The 25,812-nt window shown below is 44.2% G+C and overlaps 1 protein-coding gene across 1 annotated transcript in view; it reads left to right on the top strand.

Annotated features, from left to right (window-relative positions):
* The first annotated feature begins 8,749 nt into the window (after positions 1-8,749).
* RAB20 (RAB20, member RAS oncogene family) overlaps positions 8,750-25,812 on the top strand; it is a 47,319-nt gene continuing 30,256 nt past the window's right edge. The window contains exon 1 of the mRNA XM_077807067.1: positions 8,750-8,918. Coding sequence (XP_077663193.1) covers positions 8,750-8,918 — 169 coding nt within the window. The remainder of the gene's footprint in view (positions 8,919-25,812) is intronic.

The raw sequence follows: 25,812 nt of genomic DNA, 5'->3' as shown, positions 1-25,812 counted from the left end.
TGCCTGAATCAGCCTGTAGTGCTAGTATCAAGGTCCAGCTGAACTGGATATTGGATCAGAGGGATCTACAATCTAATTGCAAAGTGCCAAGGTTATGGTTGGCGTGATGCATGAGAAACATCTAAAGAGCTGAGTTACAGGGACTATTTGTGATGTTGCACCCCATAATGTTGCACTCCTTGGCTATGAGGAGAGGCTGAGGGAGCTGGGATTGTTTAGCCTGCAGAAGAGAAGAATGAGGGGGGATTTGATAGCTGCTTTCAACTACCTGAAAGGGGGTTCCAAAGAGGATGGCTCTAGACTGTTCTCAATGGTAGCAGATGACAGAACGAGGAGTAATGGCTTCAAGTTGCAGTGGGGGAGGTTTAGATTGGATATTAGGAAAAACTTTTTCACTAAGAGGGTGGTGAAACACTGGAATGCGTTGCCTAGGGAGGTGGTGGAATCTCCTTCCTTGGAAGTTTTTAAGGTCAGGCTTGACAAAGCCCTGGCTGGGATGATTTAACTGGGAATTGGTCCTGCTTCGAGCAGGGGGTTGGACTAGATGACCTTCAGGGGTCCCTTCCAACCCTGATATTCTATGATTCTATGATTCTATGATAATGCTTTATAGAAATGTGCTTATGAGTATAAATATGACATAATTGGAATATGTTTTATGCTAGATATGCCATGTAACATATATTTGCAAAGGTTATGTTCTACTGAATGTATTCATCCCACTTGTATGCATGTATCATTTTTATATCTGAAGTTATGAGTGTTGGCTCTATGCTTGTATTTAAAGTGTTTGATGGAGAAGGCACCTAAGGCAGATTTGATCAACATAGTGTGAAGGGGTTATTCAAGTAAATGGAAGTACTTGGCTAACAATGGACATTGATAGACGCCAATCGACAACTGAGCTTTCCTGGGAACGTGTGGGCAATGGCTCGGCCAGTAGAGAACTGAGTTATGCATGGACATGTGACTTGCCCATGTGACTCCAATACTCCATCTTGTAGCTGTGATTCTACACAGGGGGAGAGAGGGGTTTCCACCCACAAGAGAGAGACTATATAAGCCCCTGGAAATCCCTCTATTTTGTCTTCAGCTGGCTCAAGAGATAGCTTCTCCACCCCAAAGAGACTCCTGAAAGAAACTGGAACAAAGGACAGTAACTACAGGGGTGTGAGTGATTGCTGGACCCTGACTAGGAAGGAGTCTAGTCTGGCAAAGAAGCTTATTGGAACATCTCTGAGGGTGAGATTTACCTGCATTTAGTTTCTTACTGTATTAGGCTTAGACGTGCGTGTTTTATTTTATTTTGCTTAGTAATTCACTTTGTTCTGTCTGTTATTACTTGGAACAACTTAAATCCTACTTTTTATATTTAATAAAATCACTTTTTACTTATTAATTAACCTAGAGCAAGTATTAATTCCTTGGGGAGCAAACAGCTGTGCATATCTCTCTATCAGTGTTACAGAGGGCAAACAATGTATGAGTTTACCCTGTATAAGCTTTATAAAGAGTAAAACGGATTTATTTGGGGTTTGGATCCCATTGGAAACTGGGTATCTGGATGTTGGAGACAGGGGCACTTCTTAAGCTGTTTTCAGTTAAGCCTGCAGCTTTTGGGGGACGTGGTTCAGACCTGGGTCTGTGTTTGTAGCAGGCTACCATGTCTGGCACAACCAGGCAAGGCACTGAAGTCCCAAGCTGCCAGGGAAAATGGGCTCAGAAGTAGTCCCAGCACATCAGGAGGCAGTTCCAAAGGGGGTTTCTGTAACCCAATCCGTCACACTATTCACTGTCAGTAAAAATTTGTTGATGTCACTTCTCCCTGATCTCCCTGAATTGCTGTGACAGGTTGAAATACATGAAGTGCTGAGATATTGGTATCAGTTTCACACAACCACAGAAGCTTGTTGCAGATACAGCATTTAACTACTTGGCTGCATGTGATCTCTCCACCCAACATCGATATCAAAGGCATAGTATCATAGTGATATCTCCTTTTATAGTTTACTTTATTTGTTAAAACATAAAATCCCCACTATGGTTTCAGATGCATATGGTATTCCAACCACTTTCTGCCCTAACTTCTGAGCAGCATTGTAAAAAGTCTGTGTTAAACATCTGCACTATCCTACCCCAGAGGCATCTGCATTTCAGTAGTAGGTAAAAAGATCTCCATGTGCAGCAGAATCTCACTAAGCTGCAAAAAATAATCTCACAAAAACACCCAAAACACATTGGTTTCACTCCAATTAGCAGTCATGATTTAAGGGCAGAGACATCAGTTACTCAGGACTCTTACTTTTCATTACATAGGCAGTAAGTGAATAGGACAACATGCATGAGTAAGGATATGTGCTGCGGATCCCTTTACAGATTCAAGATCTCAGAGTATGGGATCCTTGGGGAAGGCACCTTTGTTTTCTTACCTGTCTGCAAATAACCTATCACTTCAATGATATACAACTGTATATTGTATACTGTGGTTTGAATAAAGTCAAAACAAAGAGGACTCACTCAGTATGTACAAGACTAAGTGGGTGGTATATTTTAAAGGGGAACAGGTACAGTTACAGTCTGGTCCAAAATGATCTGTCATTATTTCGCAAGGAAGAAAAAGTGTGAGAGTTACTATACAGGTTAACAAGCATCCATCCATGCAGAACTAAGACCGAAGAGAGAAAAAGTGGGGAAGAAGGGGGATAACAGAGAAAGAAAGAGATTAAGGCACAGCATAGAAAGCAAGTGTGAGAGAAGAATAAAAAAGTGAAAGGATACAAACTATAGCAATACAGTACTCTTGGGTTCTGCTTACCCCGGCTCTGCCAATGACTCACTGTGTGATTTTGGGCTAAGTCATTTCCCTACTCTGCACCTCAGTTTCCCAATATGTAACACAGGAATACTGACTTACGTACTAGGGTGGGCGTGAAGATTTCACAGACCTCCTAATACAAATTAAACATTCTACTGTACATAGGCTACAGTTTAGTACAGGTGTTTTTAATAAAAGTCATGAACAGGTCACGGGCAATAAACAAAAATTCACGCCCCGTGACCTGTGCATGATTTATACTAAAAATGCCTATGATTAAATCTTGGAGGTGGGGTGCTGGGGGGAGACACTAGGGGAGGCACTACTGAGGGGCGCCAGAGCCAGGGGCACCAGCTGCCATCAGCGGTGATTGCTCCGGGCAGCTGGCCACCGCCACGGACCGCAGCAGCTCTGGCTGGCCACCCAGGGACCACGGCCTGGGGCCACGGACTGCAGCTGTTCTGGTCAGCCTGGGATAGCTTCCCGGGGCCACGGACCGCAGCTGCTCCAGCTGGGCAGGGACAGCTGCTCAGGGCTGCACCTGCTTTGGCTGGCCAGCCGGGCAGGGACTGCTGCCTGGGGCCGCGGACCATAGCTGCTCCAGTCAGCCAGGTGGGGTCCTCTGCCTGGGGCTGCAGACCGTGGCTGCCCTGGCCGCCCGCCCACACGGGGGCCATTGCTGGGGGCTGTAGACTGCGGCTGCTCTGGCTGTCCCGGGACTGCTGCCAGGGGCCACCGGAGCAACAGCTGGTGTGGCTGTCCCGGGTGACACCTAAGCAGCTGGCCCCGGAGCCAGCTATTTGGGCAGCCCTGGGGTCAGCCACACTGGCCCCTGCAGAAGTCATGGAGGTCAAGGAAAGTCACTGAATGAGCTTCCTAGTAATGAGCTTTGTGTAACCAGGGGAATGGTCCCACTATCATGGGGAACTTTCCTGGCTTATGCAATACCCCAGTGGAATTGGCTAAGGAATGGATCTGAGTCCTTGTTCTCACTCCCTTTACCCAGAAGCCTGCCTGACCTTGAGGGCTCTCCTTCCACTCCCCTGTGCAACAGAGTCCTTGTAATCCCAAAAAGGCTGGGCCCAGGATTCCTGGGGGTTAGACCCCCAATCTTGTTGTGGTCACTTAGGACAGGGGTATTCTCTCTGCTCTGGATGCTTCCCTGACCCACTAATCATTGTGTATAGTTCAAAGCAAATACGATTTATTAAACAGCAACTAATTAAAAAAATAAGGAAAAATGGGAAAGGTTAAAGGAAAACAAATAACCCTGCTCTGTGGACATGGGTGAACCACAAATAGCCATCTCTGGAATATGAAGGAAGTTCAGTCTTCTCCTCATACATCCTTGGCCCTCTGCCCAGGCCCCGGCTGTGTTCCAGGGATGCAGTGGGTCACACACTTGCTCTGGCAGTGGCCATATGCCCTCAGGCTCCAGGGAGGAGGATACTTCCCCCTGTCAGATGGGGTTACAATCCCTCTCCAAGTCTGGCCTGCGAGGCCTCTTGGCTGGTGGCATCTCCCTGACCTGGGCTCACTGCCCAGGGTCCCCTCGCTCTCCCTAGCTGCTCACCACATTGAGCTCCGGCCTGCTCCAGCACTGGTGCTGCTGTTCTGCCTCCAGCACAACCCCCTGGGCACCTCTGCTCCAGCACTGGTGCTGCTGTTCTGCCTCCAGCACAACCCCCTGGGCACCTCCTCTGGCCCCTCTACTTCTGGCTGCTGCGGCTCTACTCAGCTCAGGCTGCTCCTCTCTAACTCTGGCCAGCACAGCTCTGCTCCTCAGCTCGGGCTCCTGCTCTCCCCTTACCTCTGCTCGCGCTCTGGACCTGGCAGCTCCAGCTCACGTAGTGAAAAAGTGAAACTGTTCGAGCAGCATATTCCAGAAGTCTTGAGGTCTTTCTGAGTGTAGCCTTCATTGATTTGAGATCTACCATACCATTCTCTCACTAGAAGGGAAAACCTATAATGGCAGCAGGCCGTAAAAAAGACCCAGTTTGGGAATAAGAACCATTCAAGAAATATATGTTAGCTGATGATGTTTTAAAGAAAGTCACACCAGTGAACTGGTGGAAGTCACTTAAGCACTTGGATACAAAGACTGTTGAAGTGATAATCTCACTTTTAACAGCAGTAGCTTCTTCTGCCGATGTAGAAAGAATAGTTTCTTCCTTTGGACTAATTCATTCCAAATTGAGAAATTGTTTGGGACCTGAAAAAGCAGGAAAGCTTGTTTTTCTTTTCCAGATTATGAACAAACAGGAAAATGAAGGTGAAGATGATTGAGTTAGGTGCAGAAGCCAATATTTTAAGTTTCTTATGTTGACCTGGCTGACATAGTCGATTTAATTTTTGTTTTGTTTTTTAAATATTTCTTTTAACTATTTTAGTTAAAAATAATTTTAACAAAAACAAACCTGATTTTAAAAACTTTAATGTTTAACTAAATTCAAAAATTCATATGCTTGTTTTGTTAAAATATTATATGTTTGCTGTTGAAGAAAAAAAATCCAGAATACATAACATTGTTGTTTTAGTTAAATAAAATAATTTAAATGTCTGTCTGGTGACATTCTCCCTCCTAATACAGCATGGCAAGAAAATCCTCCAAATATTAATAATTAACCTGTTGAATTGGAGATCGTTAACCTCCCAATGACTTCATAAATATCTGCTTCTATTACCTTTGGTAAATGAAATAACCAAACAATCATTCATTTTCTGATATAGCTGTAAAACTAATCTGAAAAGTTTTCAAAATAAATCACTTAAAAATGAAACCTACATCTATCTCTGAGTTGTGAAGAATATGTATTAAGGTTATAACAACCACCAAGAATGCACTTTTGTGTAGAAACCCATGATTAAATTGAGTCTTCCTGACTAGTGATTTAAATCAATTTGATTTAAATCAAATCTACTCTGCCGCCTGCCCTATCAATCAGGCTGACCTGGAGCTTTGGCCTCTCCCCATTGCTCCTGGGGACTGTCAGTCTCAGGGTCCTGATTTCTCAGCAGTCCTTCCCCTTTCTTTTGTTACTGGGAAATGGCCAACCAGAAAACCCCACTAAGTAAGGGCCAACTGTTCCCTTATATTTGGGCAAGTTTGTGAGGAAGGTGCTCTATATCCAAATGCATTTTCCAGAAGTCACAAGACCCACAAACAGTTCACTCCTCCTGCAAGCAACATGAGAATGGCAGGGCCTCAGTTGTGTAAATCAGTGTGCAATTCCAGGGTTGTTGAAAATGGTTCAACTGCTAGTGGAGACGAGACAAAACCATTCTGAGCACTGTTATGGAAAGCACAGTTGAGACCATGTTCCACCAGTTCTGACTGGTGATTCTGTGTATTAACACTGGAAATAGTTTTGTCATGTCCACGCGAGCAGCTGAACCATGTTCAGGGGGAATCCTATTGCTGACAACCAGGCAGCTGTGGGTCATTTCCTTGTGTAGACAGACCCTATGTCTTTCTGAAAGAATCCAGACCATGCAGAATGAAGCCATAGAATCCTAACACAGTATAAAAGTTCCTGTCTCAGCGTGAATCCTTGCTTATTTCATTATTTCAGATATAAGAAGAACACAGGCTAGCTTTCCAAACAACTCATTAGTTTGCCATTGTGTATTCTGACTAGCTGGCAGATTCCTGTGTTAATCCATCACTAATACAACATTAATAGCATGCTGCCTTGCACACTTTCCTTGTAAGTTGATTTAAAAAAAATCTCTGATTCCATTCTTCCCACACTTTCACCTTGGAGCTACCAGACAAAAAGCAACCACATTATGCTGCTTGGAAAAAGCACATGATTCAGTGAATTACCCTTTCCAAAGACAAGCTGATAGAATCTGGGCAGGAAATGGGAACCAGTCGGGAAGGTTATTTTCTTCATAGCAACCCCAACCCCCAATATTAATCAAAATGAAAACAAAAATCCACTGCATATTTCACACATAGCCTTGAGTCACATTCCACATTAAGGACCTCCTGAATAAGTTTTTAAAGTTCTTTAGCCCACTTTCCCTCTTCCTTGGGTATTGGTATGTCCCGGGGACAAATGTCTTCAGATCTTCAGTATTAGGGATGTAGCTAATACCTAAGTTAAATTGTGTATCTCTGGGGGGAAACTTTGCAAGACCAAGAGTCTGGGGGTAGCATAAGCAAAGTTCCTTGTTAGTGATAACAAACAAATAAACAAAAAAACCACCAGCCATGGAACTATTTCCTTTTTAATAGGGAAGGTAAGTGAAAAATCAAAACTTTCTGTAAACATGAAATCTAATCTTCTAGCTAGAAGAATGCTAGCAATTTCAACAAGAAACATGTGACTGTGTACATGGGATCCCTTGTTATTAAAGAGGTTGCTGTTTTCACTTGTGCTAGGGAGAGAAAGAAATTAGCAACTAGCAAGTTACCTTTTAAAAACATTGTTGCTTTCCCCCGATGATTTAAAAAAACCTGAACATACCCTAAGTTTCAAGAAAATATTGATGATCTTTTGAAATGTGCTTTTGAAATTGCTTAACCTTAGGACTGCAAGAGAGATAATCAAAGATGATGAGCCAGAGCCTCAGGTAAATTAGTGTAATTTAACTCCACTAATTTAAATGGTGCTAGGCTAATTTACACCAGCTGCGATCTGGCTAAATGGCTCTGAAAATTTAAAATTTGCTACTTGGAGGCCCATCTAAGAGGAATACAAAAATCTGTCACTTAAATAAGGTGGAAGGCTCCTCCTAAACTGATACCCACAACTCCACCTGGAAATTCCTAATTCAAGCTAACTCTCTTCTCTTTAGTTTCCACACTGCAGAGGAACAAAAGGAGGAGGAGTTTGGATAGTGTTAGCCTGATTTCCAATTTGCTACCTAGAGGCTGGTGGCAAAGGAAAAAGTTCCTCAGTTGTGTGAGCACAAGAAAAGCTCTGAAGTAGGTTAAGCCCGCCCACCCCTCCATTTCTAATTTTAGCCTTTATTCTTTAATGACTTAATGTGTGTAAAGCCTCTGAAAACCTCAGGGACAGATCTTATTTAATTAAATGCCCCCATACTATTGTTTCTACTCCCAGCCTCAGCGCAGCACACAGGATAGCCAGTGGTGCTTACTGAGTAGTTAGGTTTCAGAGTAGCAGCGGTGTTAGTCTGTATCCGCAAAAAGAAAAGGAGTACTTGTGGCACCTTAGAGACTAACAAATTTATTTGAGCATAAGCTTTCATGAGCGATGAAGTGGGCTGTAGCTCACCAAAGCTTATGCTCAGATAAATTGGTTAGTCTCTAAGGTGCCACAAGTCCTCCTTTTCTTTTTACTGAGTAGTTAATCGATATTTCTTTTTATGCTCATTATTCAATACGGGGCCTTATTTACTGCCCATCGTCCAGACTCTGGCCTGAGCACAGAATTGCCAGCTTCTTCGTGGGTCTTGGGAACATCCCAAGCCATGGTGATGAGCGAGAGACGGAGATCGAGCGAGACGGGAAGAGCAGGGGGCTGGAGCCTGAGCGGGACCCCGCGGATGGCCGCTGGGTAGTGCTCCCTGCTTAGGTTCCGCCTCAGAGGCAGCCACCGTGGCGGGGTAGCTGAGGGGCCTCGGCGGCAGCAGAACTAGTCCTGCCGGCCAGAAGGAGGGGCTGACTCTGGGCTGCGGGCAGCCCCACGTGGCCGGCTGGGCTGGATCCCTGCTCCGGCTCCTCCTGGCTTCCTCTTCCGTCCGGCCCGGAGCCTGCCGCGGGGGACGGGGCCAGGCGGGAGCCTCTCCACTGTGGGCGAGCCCGCCCCCTCGCTCGCGGCTCCGCTCGGCCGGGCAGGCATGGGCCGGGCGGCTGGCTGCCCGCAGTAGCTCGGAGCGGGGGCAGGGGGCGGCCCGGGATGCGGGCGCAGAGCCGAGGCCGCTGAGCTCCGAGCGGGGTTTGCGGCGGAGGCTCCCCGCAGGATGAAGCCCGACGGGAAGGTGGTGCTGCTGGGGGACATGAACGTGGGCAAGACCTCCCTGCTGCACCGCTACATGGAGAGGCGCTTCGAGGACACGACCAGCACGGTCGGGGGCGCCTTCTACCTCAAACAGTGGGGGCCCTACAACATCTCCATCTGGGACACTGCAGGTAACCCCCCCCCCCTCCGTCCCACCCCCTTTCTGCGGGCCACGCGCCTGGGGCAGAGGCTGCCGGGGTGTCCTGAGCCGAGCTGCGCCGCGCGGGGGATTCCTGGAGCCCCGGCACCCTGGCCGCTCCGGGCTGTTGCAGTGCTGTGGCGTCAACCAGACGGAAAAGTGAGGTGTCTCCCGCCGCCCCCCCCCCGCCACCCCATGGACGAGCGGCTGGAGAGGATGTGTAGCCCGGAGCTGGCTCGGCTCGGCTCCCGAGGCTGGGTTCAGGGACAGAAATCCGGCGTGTGGTGGAGATGGGGTGTGGGTGGGTTGTGTTTCTGCAGAGCGCCCTTTGGTGCGATGGGAGGGAGAGCAGCTGCATGAAAGCCTGTGGGCAGCGTTTGCCGGCTAACCGACTGCTCCCCCGCGGCTGAGCTTGGCCCAGGTTTTCAAGCGGCCGCCACATGATGTAGTCTCATGTCTCAGATGGGGGAACTTTCTCATGGCTTTAAGAAAAAAAAAGGGGGGGGTCGATGTCTTCGTGGCACGAGTGGCTGTTGTACGTGTTACGTTGTTGTAACTTTAAAAAACACTTCAAAGGGGCGGAGGGAGGGAGGGGAATGCCTGTAACATAGTCTAGTACAGCGCTTCTCAAACTGTGTGAGTGGGGGCCCCGAGGTGGGGCGCAACCCCATTTGAATGAGGTCACCGGGGCTGGTGTTAGATTTGCGGGGCCTAAGCCTGAACCCCACCAGCTGGGGCCGAAGTCCAAGGGCTTCAGCTCTGGGCAGAGGGGCTCCAGTTACAGGCCCCCCAGGGCAGCGGGTCTTGGATTTGGCTTTGCCCCGCCTCCCCCATCTGGGGCAGCAGGGCTCTGGCAGGCTCAGGCTTCGGTCCCCACCCCGGTCATGCAGTAATTTTTGTTGTCAGAAGAGGATCAGGCGGCACAGGAGTTTGAGTTAATTCTTCTCCGCTAAGTTCCAGGACTCCAAACGGGGGCACGACAGTGGGGAGAGGCCCTGATGTGTTCATTCTGTTGCCATGTTCAGTAGGGTAGCTTCCCCCCAGTTTTGGAACAGGAATGTTTTTTCCCCTATATGTCTGATGCCTAGCCCATTTGCACACTCAAGTCATATAAAAACTTAAAATAAGTAGTAAGTCTAAAATGAGATGTATTTATGATTGACTTATATGCATTTGTAAGGTGCTTGTCACTGATATTTGGGGCACTCTTTACAAAATTTAGATGAAAATTAGGGGGGGTGGCGAATCTCCTCACTTTTGTCTAGCTGTAGTAGTGGTCAGAACACTTTTCCTGAAATGCCAGTGCCAGACACTTACCCATCCACGGTAGGAATTACAAAGACATTAAAATACTCCTAGCTAGTTAGAAGCTGGGGCAAATTTTTATGTTCTGTAGCATGCTCCAGGATCAGATATATGCACCCTATGGATAGTAGTGGAGAGATCTGGTTTGAAAAATGACTCTCAAGTTCAGTGAACACTCTTGTATGTTTAATATTGAATCATTCTTTAGAACAACTTGTGCAGGATTCAAGAACTTCTGACAACATCATCACTGAAGCAAGACCAAGGTTTTATATTTAATTGAATAGTGTCCAAGGAGGAAAAAAAAAATGAAAACCTCTAGTACGGTTCATGCTTGCAAAACTTTGCCAGAAATGGAGAACTACATAGCATGTAATGCCCTAGTTTCCATTTGGTGACGCTTAGGCATTAACAGGAAAGTCTAGTGACTTTCCGCATGTTTCATCAATACCAGTGCAATAAATATACTGTCCAGCTGACACAGACTTAATTATTTCATCAAGTCCTATAAAGTGGCTTTTGCTGAACTGTGTGTGGAGAAGAAACTACTGAAATTTCTTAAGGAAAAATATTTATTTGGATAAGTGATCAAACATTGTCTGATTTATTTGTTTTTTCTACATTTGTGTTTCTAATTTTACGTAGCAAAATGCAGTTAAATAAAGATGATTCCATACCAATAGCTTCATGTATTTGAAGCTCCTTATCTCTCCTTTTTGGAGTTTACTCTTCTCCCGCTCCTTTCCTTTCTTCCCTTCCCTCCCCCCCCCCCCAAAAAAAAACAAACAAAAAAACAAAAACCCAAAACACCTTATGAAACTTAAGAGCCAGTTACTGAACTGCTTTTCTTAATGTGGTAGTGAGGAGTATGTGGTGTTGGGGGTAGCTGATTGTCTCTGCTGTGACAGACCCATGTAAATGTAGGTAATTGATAGATGGAATTTGTTTCAACAGAAGAAATACTAGTTATAGCTTCAGTAAGACAGTCTCCACTTATTTTTCTCAGTTTTCTTCTGCATCCCTGTCCTTGAGAGGAATTTTGTTTTTAAATAAAGATCCCATCTAGCCCTACACTTCTATCACTCCCTCCCACCCTTGTCTTTTCTAGATTTTCATAATCTCCACACCTAGTTTTAGTCCCACATTGTATCCACTAGTTTTGTTAATTGAGGAATGGGAAGAACTTTTTTTTGGGAGCTTGGTTAAAGCCCCAATACCACCCCTTTAAATATGTATACAGTAGGAAAGGCAACTCTTGAGCGACTCAAGGCAATTCCTTCTTTTTCTGCTCATGGACTGTTTTTCACCTTTGCAACACTTGCAATTCCTGCTGGCCTACAAATGGAATTGGGTTAGTCCACTAGTAGGTTCCATCTCAGTTGCTGCATAAGCAAGCCCCTGGACTGAAGTCTCCAGCTGATATGATTCTAGGAAAAAGTTGAAACACATTTATAGTGACAGGTTTCAGAGGAGCAGCCGTGTTAGTCTGTGTCCGCAAAAAGAACAGGAGGACTTGTGGCACCTTAGAGACTAACCAATTTATTTGAGCATAAGCTTTCGTGGGCTACTGTGGTGGCTGAAGTTGCTCTAACGTAGATATATCTATATGTTCCATTCTGTGCATCCGATGAAGTGGGCTGTAATCCACGAAAGCTTATGCTCTCATACGTTTGTTAGTCTCTAAGGTGCCACAAGTCCTCCCCTATTTATAGTGAGTTAGCTTCCTGTATAGCATCACTGATTTTACCTCTACCAGGTGAATGTTGAATGAGCTTTAAATCTGTGTCGTGAAGATGTGTTTAAAACTCCCTTTGGCAGTCTATTCCATTACTTACCTGATCTAAGAAGTTGCTTGTTGCACGCTGAACTCATATATCTTATTTTAGGAGTCAGAAATCAACTAGCAGTAAATATATTTGCAAATATGCACATATCTGGAAAAAGACAAAGCAGAAATAGATGTTGGATGACATTCCTAGGAAGGCCTCAGAAATTAGTACTCAGGCTTGGTCTACGCTACCCAGCTAGATTGACGTAAAGCAGCTTACATCGACCTAATTATGTCAGGGTACACACTACAGCCTTGCTCCCACTGATGTAAGTGCCCTATTCCACCCCCTTGAGAGGCGTAGGGCTTATGTCGGTGTAGTTAGGGCGACACAGTGTCCGTGTAGACACTGCGTTACTTACATCGACTGGCGGCTGTCGTTCTTGTCAATTTCACAGCTCCATGCTGGAGCTGTGAAATTGATAAGAAACCTCTGGCTCGCGGTTGGCTCCAGCTAGAGCTTGGGTGCCCGTCATCCCAGCTCTCTGATTCCAGTCAGGCTGCTGCCTGTGCTTACCTCTGGGAGCCGTGCTGCCCCGGGCTCTTCACTCCCAGATGGGCTGATGCTTGGGCTCCCCGAGAAGCCCAGGCGGTTGCCCCTCCTCTCCTGGCAGGGAGATGTGCGAAGCTGAGAGCCCTGGCTCTCAGCCTGCTACACTGCCCCTCTTCAGTCAGTGGAAGTGCTCCTTGTGTGGACGCACACCACTGACAAAAGGAGCGTAGTATGGACATACAACCACTGAATTAATAACTGTGGTGGCTGAAGTCGATCTAACATAGGTCGACTTAAGTTTGTAGTGTAGACATGCCATACGTTTTTGTTTTTTTTGTTTTAAATGGAATCTGGTTTCTGGAGCATGCACTGAGCAGAGCACTTGCTTGGTTGTCTTGTCTTTGGGTATGTCTACACTGCACACTAAACCCAGACTCTGACTCAGCTTTGAGCTCAAGTCCCTCTTCCATCTACCGTTGGATCAGTCTGAGTTGGGTCAGCAAGCCCTCAGGACCCTAGTATGGATGTGGGTCAGAACCCAAGTTCCACTGTGACTCAGGTCCAAGCCTTGTCATTTTGCAACGTGGATGCAGGCCAAGCTGCAGAAGGTCTGTGTGGTGTGGTATGGATACATTAGCACAGCTGAGAGACCCTGGTCCAGCAGTTGTATACCCAGGCTTACATTGCAGAGTGGACGCTCAAGCACTGTCTTGGAAGCACCAAGTCCACAGGCCCGGGTCCCACAACCTAGTGTGCAGCGTAGACATTTTCCAGTGTTGCCAAGTAGATGGGCTGTTGCTTCCTGGATCAACTGAAGCTTTAAGGTTGGAATTATCATCACTAAGGATAGTGAGTGACAGCAATCCTGTCTAGAGGTCACACAAACTTGAACCACTGTGGCCGAGACAGAGTCACATTAGGATGGCATAGGTCTCCTAGCCAGCCACAGATTGATGTTTTTAGCAGCTGTAGCTATTTGTGTGTCCAGCAGCACTGAGGTGCTAGAACAGAGGAGAGCAAACTATGGCCTGCTGGCCACATCCAGCCCGCGGGACTGTCCTGCCTGGCCCTTGAGCTCCAGGCCGGGGAGTCTAGCCCCCGGCACCTCCTCCACTGTCCCCCCTCTCCCGCAGCCTCAGCGTGCTGTGCTGCCAGCGCTCTGGCCCACTGCTCTTCCCGGGCGGCGGGGCTGGCTCTGGCAGGGCTGTGAGCACCTGCTGCTCTGAGCAGCATGGTAAGGGGGTGGGGAGTGGAGGGGTTGGATAAGGGGCAGGGGGTTCTGGGGGGCAGTCAGGGGACAGGGAGCGGGGGAGTTGGATGGGTCAGGGGTTCTAGGGGGGGCGTGGTCAGGGGATGGGGAACGGGGTGGGGTTGGATAGGCGTGGGAGTCCTGGGGGGTCTGTCAGGGGGCAGGGGTGTGGATAGGGGTCGGGGGGGACAGGGAGCAGGGGGGGTTGGATACGGGGCGGGGTCCCGGGGGGGCGGTTAGGGTCGGGGGGGAGTCCCGGGAGGGGGCAGTCAGGGGACAAGGAGCAGGGGGGGTTGGATGGGTCGGAGGTTCTGAGGGGGGCAGTCAGGGGGAGGGGGCGGTTAGGGGGTGAGGGCCAGGCTGTTTGGGGAGGCACAGCCTTCCCTACCTGGCCCTCCATACAGTTTTGCACCCTGATGTGGCCCTCTGGCCAAAAAGCTTGCTCACACCTGTGCTAGAAGGACTCTGGAAAAGCTCCCTTTCATAGACCAGTAGAATTCATGGGAATTGTTTATCTGAAATCGTCTTTAGCTAACTTTGAATTCTGTAGCTTTGTTAAACCCTGGCATACAAATGTCAAACACCATAAAATCTTGCCATTGTTTTTATAATAGTATTTTTAAATGAGCAGTATTGTGTGGTGACAGCAAGTATTTTTAATGTTTAAAGCAATATACACACTGCATATCACTACAGTCTATGAGTTTGAGATGGGAGTCAAATTTAATAACTATATGATAAAACAAATACCAGGAAAAAAAAGAAAATAGAGGGAATAGTGGGAAAAGGTGAAGGGATCCTCTTGGCAGTATCACTGCTCATGGCAAAACTGTGGAATTTCACACTTACACCTCCATGTTAATATTTGAGTACAAATAATATACTGCATGTACCTATAGAATCTGTAGACTATCCCAGAGGTTCTCAAAACAAATTTTTTGGTGGCCTCAGAGTGCAGCCACCAACTCTTGCTGGTGGTCACTCTGACAATTTTTGCTAAAATACTTAATTAACTTTAGGAAAAATAAACAAATATGCAAATATCCATGTCCAAATCATTGTCATTTATTTATGTAGGGTTTTTTTTTTTGCAGACTCAATAATAAAAGTAATGTACAGTTGTCTCTATTCACTATTAGACCTAAACAGACTAGAAACACAAATAAGGCGCTTTGCATGTTTTGCTTTTTTTGGTTGGTTTTTTTTTTTTTTAGATGTGCTAGGTAGTAAATCTGCTACTGTGAAAAGTGATATTTGTGTATTTGTTAATATCACTTTTCACAGGAGACTTAATTTGTCCCCCAGCTTGCCGGGGATGAGTAAGCCCTAGGTGGGGAGGGAGGCAGGGAGGACCAGGGACGATGTGGGAGTGAGCCTGGAGCCCTGCGGCTGGGGGATGGAGTCTGCTGCCACATGGCCAAAGCCTGCCACCCAGGGTCAAAGCCTGAGCCCCACTGCCCCCAGGAAGGTTGCCTGGTCCTACAGTGTTTGTGGCTCCAGCAGGAGGCAAGGACCAGCCCCTGCTGGTGGTTTTGGGGAGGGGTGGCTGCTTTGTCCCACTTTCCCCCCATCACCACCCAGGGTGCTGTGGCCACAAGAAGAGCCCCTTGTGGTCGCATGTGAGAAACGCTGGACTATCCTAATATGTAGTTTAAAAAAAAAAAACACCCAACAACCAACCTAAGGAAGTTTTGGGTTATGAAACAAGAGGGACGAGAAAGTAAATTGACTGATCACTCTGACCGCAAGAGTAACACAGATGTGAAAAGTACATACTGCTGCCATGTCAAGTTTATCACTGATCTCCTGAGTCCCTTAAAATATGTTTCATGTTGATCAGGCAAACCTGCACATCCTGCATTGTTACTAAAGCATACTTTGGCACAGAACTAATCAAAATATCTGTTTCCAGGAAAGAGCTGAATTTTCATGACAGACAACTAATGATAACAGAACATTGAGTCAAACCTCTAAAATGTGACACTATCAGTCTTGTATATAGCATCATCGCAGCCTACCGAGTACAGGTACCTTGTTTTACATGAATCTTTAAAAGCTGTTGGCTAGAAACGCTGAAACTCTAGTTTGAAAAATTCCAACAGTCAAAGGAAGTTTTACTGAAAAATACACCAGTTCTTACCTTCTCTTGCTGTACTCACTAATCTCTTTGGCAGGTTCAGCCTGAGAGGTCATGGACCTAATTCAGCACTCCCATAGACTTTAAGGTCAGAAGGGACCATCATGATCATCTAGTCTGACCTCCTGCACATTGCAGGCCACAGAACCTCATCCACCCACTCCTGTAATAGACCCCTAACCTCTGGCTGAGTTACTGAAGTCCTCAAATCATGGTTTAAAGACATCACGTAACAGAGAAACCACAATTTACACTTCATGTGACCCAGGTCCCATGCTGTGGAGGAAGGGGAAAATCCCCAGGGTTTCTGCCAATCTGACTAGTGGAGAAATTCCTTCCCGACTCCAAATATGGTGACCTGTTAGACCCTGAGTATGTGGGCAAGATCCAGCAGCTAGTCACCTGGGAAAGAATTTTCTGTAGTAACTCAGAGCCCTCCCCATCTAGTGCCCTGTCTCCAGAGACTGGGGAGCCTTGCTACTGGCAGTTGCTAATGGGCCACATGCCATTGTATCCTGTCCCATCATACCATCCCTTCCATAACCTTTTCAAGCTGAGTCTTGAAGCCTGTTAGGTTTTTTGCCCCCACTGCTCTCCTTGGAAGGCTGTTCCAGAACTTCTAACCGTCAGAGAATGAAATCTTCATCTAATTTCAAGCCTAAAACTTGTTGATGGCCAGTTTATATCCATTTGTTTTTCTGTCTACATTGGTGCTTAACTTAAGTCATTCCTCTCTCTCCCTGGTATTTATCCCTCTGATGTATTTCGAGAGAGCAATCATATCTCCCCTCAGCTTTCTTTTGGTTAGGCTAACCAAGCCAAGCTCTTTGACTCTCCTCTCATAAGGTAACTTTTCCATTTCTTGAATCGTCCTAGTAGCCGTTCTCTGCACCTGTTCTAGTTTGAATTAATCTTTTTTAAACATGGGAGACCAGAATTGCACACAGTATTCCAGGTGAGGTCTCACCAATGCCTTGTATAATGGTACTAACGCTTCCCTGTCTCTATTGGAAATACCTCGCCTGCCTGATGCATCCTAGTACTGCATTAGCCTTTTTCACGGCCGCATCACATTGGTGGCTTGTAGTTATCCTGTGATCAACCAATACACCCAGGTCTTTCTCCTCCTCTGTCTCTTCCAACTAATAAGTCTCCAGTTTATAGCAAAAACTCTTGTTATTAGTCCCTAAATGCATGATTTTGCACTATTAAATTTTATCTATTTCTATTACTGCAGTTTTCAAGATCCTCCATATCTTCTTGTATGATATTCTGGTCCTCCTCCATATTGGTAATACCTCCCAACTTTGTCACCTGCAAATTTTATTAGCACAGTCTCCCGCTTTATGCCAAAGTCAGTAATACAAATGATTGGTCCTAAGGCTGATCCCTGAGGAACTGCACTAGTAACCTTCCTCCAGCCTGATGGTTCATCTTTCAGTATGACCTGGTGTAGTCTCCTCTTTAACCAGTTCCTTATCCACCTTTTAATTCTCATATTAATCCCCATCTTCTCCAATTTAACTAGTATTTTCCCATGTGGAACTGTATCAAGTGCCTTACTGAAATCCAGGTGGGTTTGTCTAAATAAATCAGTTATCTTCTCAAGGGGGAGATCAGGTTGGTCTGGCTGGTGCAATGTGCCAATCAATCAGTCAGTCCCTATGCGTACACTTTAGTTTACCATGATTCAGCACAACACTTAAGTACATGCATAAATGCTGTGCTAGACTGGGGCCTAAGAGCAGGCCAGGTGATTCTGGGTGAGGCTCTGCTGCTCCCATCCCTCTCCAGTCCTTTGCACTCTCATTCTTACCTCAGAAAGATCAATTGCTAAGTTAAGTCCACATCTCTTATGTTTTTCTTTGTACATGCACTTTAAGATGGGAGAATAGAAACTGGAAGAAAGCTGGGGAAAAATTTTTTTTTCATATAGGATTTTTCACAGTAAATAACCTTTTACTGTTGAACTCATATGTCTGCTAAAATAATTAGGCTTTGCTCTATATAGGTAATTGAATATTTGTGTTTTAACAATATTAAAATATCAAAAAACAGAATTACTTTACTATTAAAACCTAACTCCATGCATTAATTTTTAAAAAGACTCTTTAACTCATGAGAATTTTCTTCCTGAAGCTAGTAACTAAAGTGTGAACTGTATGTCTACAAAGTATTACACTATTTAAAAGGTAATACATTGCTGGATTGGAATTTTATTTTCAAAACACGTAGGCCCAGATTTTTAAAAGTATTTAGGCATTGCAGCGCTCAGTAACACCTAACTCAGTGGTTCTCAAACTTTTTTTTACTGGTGACCCCTTTCACATAGCAAGCCCCTGAGTGTGCCCTCCCCTTATAAATAAAACATACGTTTTTATATATTTAACACCATTATAAATGCTGGAGGCAAAGTGGGGTTTGGGGTGGAGGTTGACAGGTCGCGACCCCTCCCATGTAATAACCTCATGACTTTCTGAGGGGTCCCAACCCCCAATTTGAGAACTGATTTAGGAGCCTAAGACCTCCTTTAGAATGAGATTTAGGCTGCTAAACTAGGTAGGCATTGGAATGCTGAGTGCTGCAATGCCTAAATACCTTTAAAAATCTGGACTTTAAGCATGTACTGTGTTGAGACCTCCTTGGTAGTTTGTGCAAAAAAAAAAAACAACAAAAAAAACCAAGCAACAGAAGTGAGATCCTCAGCAAAAGGATCTTTCTCTGTCAAAATGGTTGTAGAATCAAAGGCTGGAGAATGAAGGATGTTAATATATATTAAAATATAATTTTTTTTTCTGGCAGCTGACAGCAGTCATGGAATATAATGAGTTCTTCCTGTTGTGAGTAGGCCGTGCGCTGCTTTGAGTTAGAGCCCATACCCTTTCGTCTTCTCCAGGCTGGAGTTCAAATGCAGATTGAAATTCTGGTGGCCTTACAGGAGCCCGGCTTGTTTAAATGGAAAATTACCATCTGGTTTGTGAATTAGTGTTTTAGCGGCTGCTAATTTCTTTGTGGAATTTTGTCTCTATGGTAAATTTAAATGACTTGCATTTGTACCGTTGGCAGATTAGAAGGAATGTTCAGCAACAACAAAACTTCTCAATTACTAGCTGTCTCTTCTAGACGTTTTGTCTAATGCTGGCTCATTGTCAAAGTAACAGACTTGCAAGTTAATGGAAAGTATTTCACAAACTGTATTTGCTGAGGCAATAATAGTATTTTACAAAAGGGGCTGGCTAATGAATTTACCACCAGACAGTCATGTGTTTGCATAGGAATGACAAGGTGTGATGGTTAGAACTGCCGCCCTCCCACCCCCGTTTGGTTTAGCTGTGTGCATATGAGAACAGACTCCCCCACAGCAAAAAATAATTAGCTATGAACCAGTTGTAATGCTTTCCTTCAGCATCTGCAGATTTCTTCCATGATGGGGAGGGGGAATCATAAACATGCCCTGAATTGCAATGTATCCTCTTTATTTTGACAACAAAGCTGACTTTTCTCTGAAGAATGAGCTCACTGCATCTGAGCGCTCTCTCTCTCATGATGATCATGGGGGTGGGAAATGGAGGCAAGAACAGAAAGTTTGCTTTAAAAAAAAATCCATGGAAACATGGTTTTTCTATGATTATAAATCTTTTCATCTCCGAGATTTGTCTGCCTGGGCACAGTACAGACAGTGGGCTGGTCTAAACTACAGCTTAATTTGGTGTAACTTAAATCACTCGGGGTGTGAAAAAGACATCCCCCTGAGCAAAGCAAGTTACGTTGACTTAAGCGCTGTCCACAATGGCGCTATGTCTGTGGGAAACGCTTAAGGAATGGGATGGAAAATACTGTGTGCCCTACTGGTCACCACATCTCAGAAGAGATATTGCAGAATTAAAGGCAGTTCACAGAAGAATATCCAAAAATGATTAGGGAAATGGAAGTTGTCTTCTATAGATAGGAAGCTTCTGCTTTCCCTGTCCCGTAACTTGAGGACATTCAGGTAAATTAAAAGCTTGCGAATTCAGAACTGATAAAAGGAAATACTTTTGCGCACTGTGTGTAATTAGAATGTAGAAACTAATTACAACAGTAAGTTGTCGGGGCCAGGAATTTAGAAAGATCCAAAAGGGATTGGATGCTTACATGGATAATGAGAACATCCAATTAATGGTAACAAATTTTGGAAGAGATGCTAAAACTCATGTTTAAGGGATTAAGCCAACATTTACTAGAGATCAGGACGAGCGCTGATGTGGGGGCCATGTTACCCCACATCTGCCTACTTTGTGGTTCTTACACTTTCCTGTGAAGTATCTGGAACTGGTCACTGTGAGAGACAGGAGACTGCTTTAGATAGATCTTGTTGGATCCAGTATGGCAATTCCTGTTTTCCCAACTCTGAGTTTAAATCCATACTTGGTTTGAGGTATTTAAGAATACAGTGTAAAAAAAAAAAAAAAAAAAGAAAACCCAGCACTGTTCTAGCATACACTCACTGAACTATCATGTTATTTCTCATGTCTCTCTCGACTTGTTCGTGACTGAAACTTTCCAGAACCAGTAAGTCAATATTTCACAAAAGTCATAACCAAGGGAAACCGCTTAGTGTCCACACACAGTTCAACTTCAGTAATTGAAGACTCCTTCCTTTTTGGGTTTCTAATTTTGAGAGGAGGCAGGAGGAGATTTGTGAAGATACTCTGTCATACTCAGACGATTATAGGGGTTAATTTTGATTGAGATGTCCTTGAAAGAGGGGGAAAATACACTTGTTCAGTCTTTGGAGAACAATGTTTTAATTTGGAAACCTGCTATTTAGTATAGAGGAGTTTGAAAAAGTCTGAGATTAACCTTGGATTGAGTGAAGATGTATAGTTTAAGACTTATTCTTTCTCTGGTTGAGTACCAAACTGAGGTTGAGGAAGGTCTGGAAAAAATAGCACGCTCTTCCCTATGCTATGTCTGCAGTGTACCCTTCCGCCCTTCCCCAAGAATGAATAAAGTATTTAAAGAACTTGACTAATTTAACAATTTACAAATGGTCAATAAAATTTCAATTCAGTGTCTAATAACCTTGTAAGCTTTCTATAGCTAGTGGTGAAATATCAAGGGACTGTGTGTGTGTATTGTGGGTTTGTTTGGTGTGGTGTTTTTTGTTTTTAACTACAGTGAAAACTTTTTGGTGGGGACAGGACTTGCGGGAGAGAAACTGATGGACTGTGGGATACGCAATGAGGTATGGAGTCTTTCATTTCAAAGTCACTGATTTATAATTTGGCTCAGTTTCATCACAAGCAGAAGCTGATTGTTTCACTAGTTGTCCAATTGCCATATGAAAAGTATAAAAAATTGTCACCCTTGTTGGCATTCTCAGGAAATGGGCCAAAGACTGATTTACCCTCCTTGGCAAGGTTGAGGATGTATTAACTGGGCAGTGTGGGGAAGCTTACACAGCTGTTGCCTGTACTGTACTTGTTCTGTTCAGGAATGCAAAACGTCAGCCTCCTGGACCGCCTTTCACAAACATAAAACTCAAAGTTAAAATGTCTGTTGCAGCTTTGTAAGATATTTTTCTTTTGTTCCTGTGCGAACAATACTTTCTCTACTTGAATATTCTCTCCATTCTTCTGTGTTGAAAACCTTGTGAAGAACAGTGAATTTAGCTTAATTAACTGCAGCATAAAGAAGAGTATGTAAACCTGACTTCACATTTTATGTGCCCAATAGTAATTCTAGTTGTCTAAGTTTTATGCTAATTGGATACCAATTTGAGAATGGATGCCAGATATTTACTTAAATGACTTGGCTATCCTATGTGATATTCCCATTGAACTAAAAGCAAAGTGCAGTGCATTCATTTTTATGTTCAAAGGACATGGTATTTTCCAGCAGTAGTGTCTTTGAGTGCTCAGGAAGAACAAGTACTCTGCTTATTGTACATTGTATACGGTTCATGGTCAGTGAGCCTCCCTCTTGAGGACAGCTGTCTAATACAATAATTAGTTCATCTTCTAGGTGAGCTGATGTTTCATTCACTGCAAGTGCCACATCTCTGCAAGTTTTACCAAGTGATTGATGTATGTTGTAAGAAATTGAAACAAGCCCTTAAATGTAGTTTACGAAACAACCACTAACTGCCACTTTTCTAAACTTCTCCTTTTAAGTGACTTAAGGGCCTGATGCAGGATGATATCATACCCTAGAGCCGTATGAACTTTCAAGCAATTCTAGCAGTGCCAGCATTTCACCTTCAGTTGAAATTGTAAATGTAGTAATTCCTTGTTTGAGTCACCCTGGACTAGTGCAATATATTAAAGACGACATTCTTTGTACGGCGTTTCATAAGAAAAGGCATTGATTCAACAATAAAGAAAAATATAGTATTTGCTCTCATTATAGAAAATGTTGGGAATGAAAGGATCCTATTTCTTTTCCCTGAGTCCCAGTGACCACCTGTGTTTTCAGGGAGTGCTGAATGGGATTCTCTTGGGATTTGATCAAAGCTTTTTCTATAAATCCTATGTTAAGATTCTTTCTCCCACTGCTGTGGCTGTAAGATTCATCTGCAGTGACTGAACGATTACAAGTCTGGGAAGCAAGACTTGGACAGGGTGATTAACTTTAGGTCTTGCATGTGGCACTGCAGAGCTGGCCAAAGGAAGTGGTTTTTTTTATTTTTTAATTTGAGTGAACTTTAGCGCACATGCAATTTGGAGACCTGCAGACTGAAATTTTTAATAGCAGGCCAAACTAGGCAGTGGGAGTGCAAGCTTTTCCTACCCTGCCTCATCAGTACTTCTCTCCTGATTTGGAAAAAGCAATTCCAGAAGTGAAAATATTAAGTCTCCATGTCTCTTTTGAAGTTTGGGCTCTCTCTGCCTGTTAGAGGCTGGGACTGAATGACAGGATGGATTACTGGATAAATTACCCTGTTCTTTTCACTCCCTCTGAAGCATCTGGCACCAGCCACTGTTGGAAGACAGGGTACTGGGCTAGATGGGCCTCATATACTTATTACAATAGAGCCAAATGTGGTAGTGCATCTTACAATGTAGACAACTTGCTTCACATAGGCCATCATATGTCTTGTGTGTGAAGAGCTTTGGCTGCTAGTTACTAATTTGGACCGTATTCTAACTAGTGACCTGAAGGTGGGCTCCAATATATGCGTCTTGTGACATAAATGTGAACTAGGATGCACTCAACAAGTCTGAGCTCTTCACTTTGATTTTACATTCTTTTTGCAGATAAAAGGGAAGTTCACAGTATATTGCAAATTACTGTTAGAGCCCTGTGAGAATTTTAATAGGACCCTATACAGGAACAGAAATTTAGAATCCATTAATTTCATATCACTAAAACAGACTAAAGACTGTACAAATACTTTACAGCGAACCAAAATTTCTGTATTTCTGAGTTCTTTCTTCTGTCTTCTTTCATATTCAAAAGGAGTCATATCTCGGAGAAGCAAGTACCCATCTTGGATTTTTCATGAGCTTTTCCATCTTGAAAACACCCCATTAATCTCTTGCGCCACATCGTGTTTTCAGACAGATTCCTTCCTCTTCCAAAGTTCTGCCAGCCCATAGTTTGATGCTGTCAGAAGATGAGAGCAGCTTTGTTTAATGGAGTAGATAAGATTCTATCAGAGGGACCCAAAAGCACTTCCAATGGATGGATTAATATATCCTTTTAGGGGGGGAAAAAACCCCATTGAGACTTAAAATGTAATGAATATTCCTGTGCTTTGGGACTGACTTTCCTACCAAATATGGATAGTATGCCTTTCATACTATATGCTGTCCAGCAGTCATCCAACACACTCTTGTACAGTTTTTCCAAAAATAGTGATGTAGGGTACTGCTGAAATAGGAAGTTATGTTTTTATTTACTGTTAACATGTCTCTCCAGTATTTGAGTTCTCCATTATGTGTGGCAATGTGTCAAAAAATTAAGAAGTAAAATAAAATCCCAGCTATTTCATTTCACTAAATCATTGTGTCTGAAATAAAGGTCCGGGTTGGTGAGAACTGCCGATGAATGCCTTACCCTCAGAGTTGTCATTATAGGACTCAGTGAAGCATGTTGCTAGCAGGAGCAAGGGAGATTAATCTGTAGGTCACCTTGAACAAGGGAACTCTTAAATTTTGTTGTGCAGTAATAGCCTTCAAAATGGAATGTAAATGTATATCTGACTTACGCTATATAATAGCTGTTTACTTGGACACCATCCAAGTTTCACAGTTACTTAAACTTGCCAAATCCACTATCCTTCCATATAGAGGAATTAAACCACGTGTGGGCTTTGTGTCTGGGCTGACTAGACCAAAGCACAGTTGTGGCAGGTAAGACCTCCTGGCCTAAGGTTAGGAATGGGGCAGGTGAGGCTCCCTGGCCTAGGGCCATTGTCTGCTGGTTGCTCTGCTCAGACTGCTTGATGAAAGAATTGTCAGGATCAGTGCTGCAAATTTTTCCTGCTTTTCTATGGTCGGTTAAAAGTGCCAAACAAACCAATAACGAAGACTCTATTTGAATGACAACTTGACACTTTATGACTGTCTGGGATTGAATAAAGCAGTTGTTTGTCTCTTCAAAGACAAATGAGGTTAGAATAAATTATTTGTATATCTGTCTGCACTCCCAATTCAGAGTCATCACATAGCATATTTTTAAACGGTTTACTTTGTCATGAATCCATTTGGGTGTCTTTATAAATTTAATGGCTCCAAGGTTTTACCCCACTTTACTGGTTTGTGTTGGCCTCCAAAAATAAAAAGTAGAGACTTATTCCCTTCACTCTACTCATGTCCATGTTGCAAGGCTGCAGCCATATTTCAGGACTCATTAAGAACTGTTTAAAATGGACCCAAAAGGGAAACCAGCTTATGCCTTATTTATCTGACCTTAACAGCAGAGTTTCATAATCTAGTTAAAAAGGAAAGGAGGACTTGTGGCACCTCAGAGACTAACAAATTTATTTGAGCATAAGTTTTCGTGAGCTACAGCTCACTTCATTGGATGCATGCAGTGGAAAATACAGTGGGGAGATTTTACATACACAGAGAACATGAAACAATGGGTGTTACCATACACACTGTAACAAGAGTGATCAGGTAAGGTGAGCTATTACTAATGGGGAGGGGGCACCTTTTGTAGTGATAATCAAGGTGGGCCATTTCCAGCAGTTGACCGGAACGTGTGAGGAACAGTGTGTGTGTGTGGGGGGGAGGAGTAAACATGGGGAAATAGTTTTACTTTGAGTAATGACACATCCACTCCCAGTCTTTATTCAAGCCTAAGTTAATTGTATCCAGTTTGCAAATTAATTCCAATTCAGCAGTCTCTCGTTGGAGTCTGTTTTTGAAGTTTTTTTGTTGAAGAATTGTCACTTTTAGGTCAGTAATCGAGTGACCAAAGAGATTGAAGTGTTCTCTGACTGACATCTCTTGATGTCTGATTTGTGTCCATTTATTCTTTTACATAGAGACTGTCAGATTTGGCCAGCGTACATGGCAGAGGGGCATTACTGGCACATGATGGTATATATCACATTGGTAGATGTGCAGGTGAACGAGCCTCTGATATTCTGTCTGATGTGATTAGGCCCGATGATGATGTCCCCTGAATAGATATGTGGACACAGTTGGCAACGGGCTTTGTTGCAAGGATAGGTTCCTGGGTTAGTGGTTCTGTGGTGTGGTGTGTGGTTGCTGGTGAGTATTTGCTTCAGGTTGGGGGGCTGTCTGTAAGCGAGGACTGGCCTGTCTCCCAAGATCTGTGAGAGTGATTGGTCATCCTTTAGGATAGGTTGTAGATCCCTGATGATGCGTTGGAGAGGTTTTAGTTGGGGACTGAAGGTGATGGCTAGTGGCATTCTGTTCTT

This window comes from Eretmochelys imbricata, chromosome 1, assembly GCF_965152235.1.
Source record: "Eretmochelys imbricata isolate rEreImb1 chromosome 1, rEreImb1.hap1, whole genome shotgun sequence".
Taxonomy (NCBI): domain Eukaryota; kingdom Metazoa; phylum Chordata; order Testudines; family Cheloniidae; genus Eretmochelys; species Eretmochelys imbricata.
The sequence above is the reverse complement of the archived record's forward strand: the minus strand, read 5'-3'. Positions and strand labels throughout refer to the sequence as shown.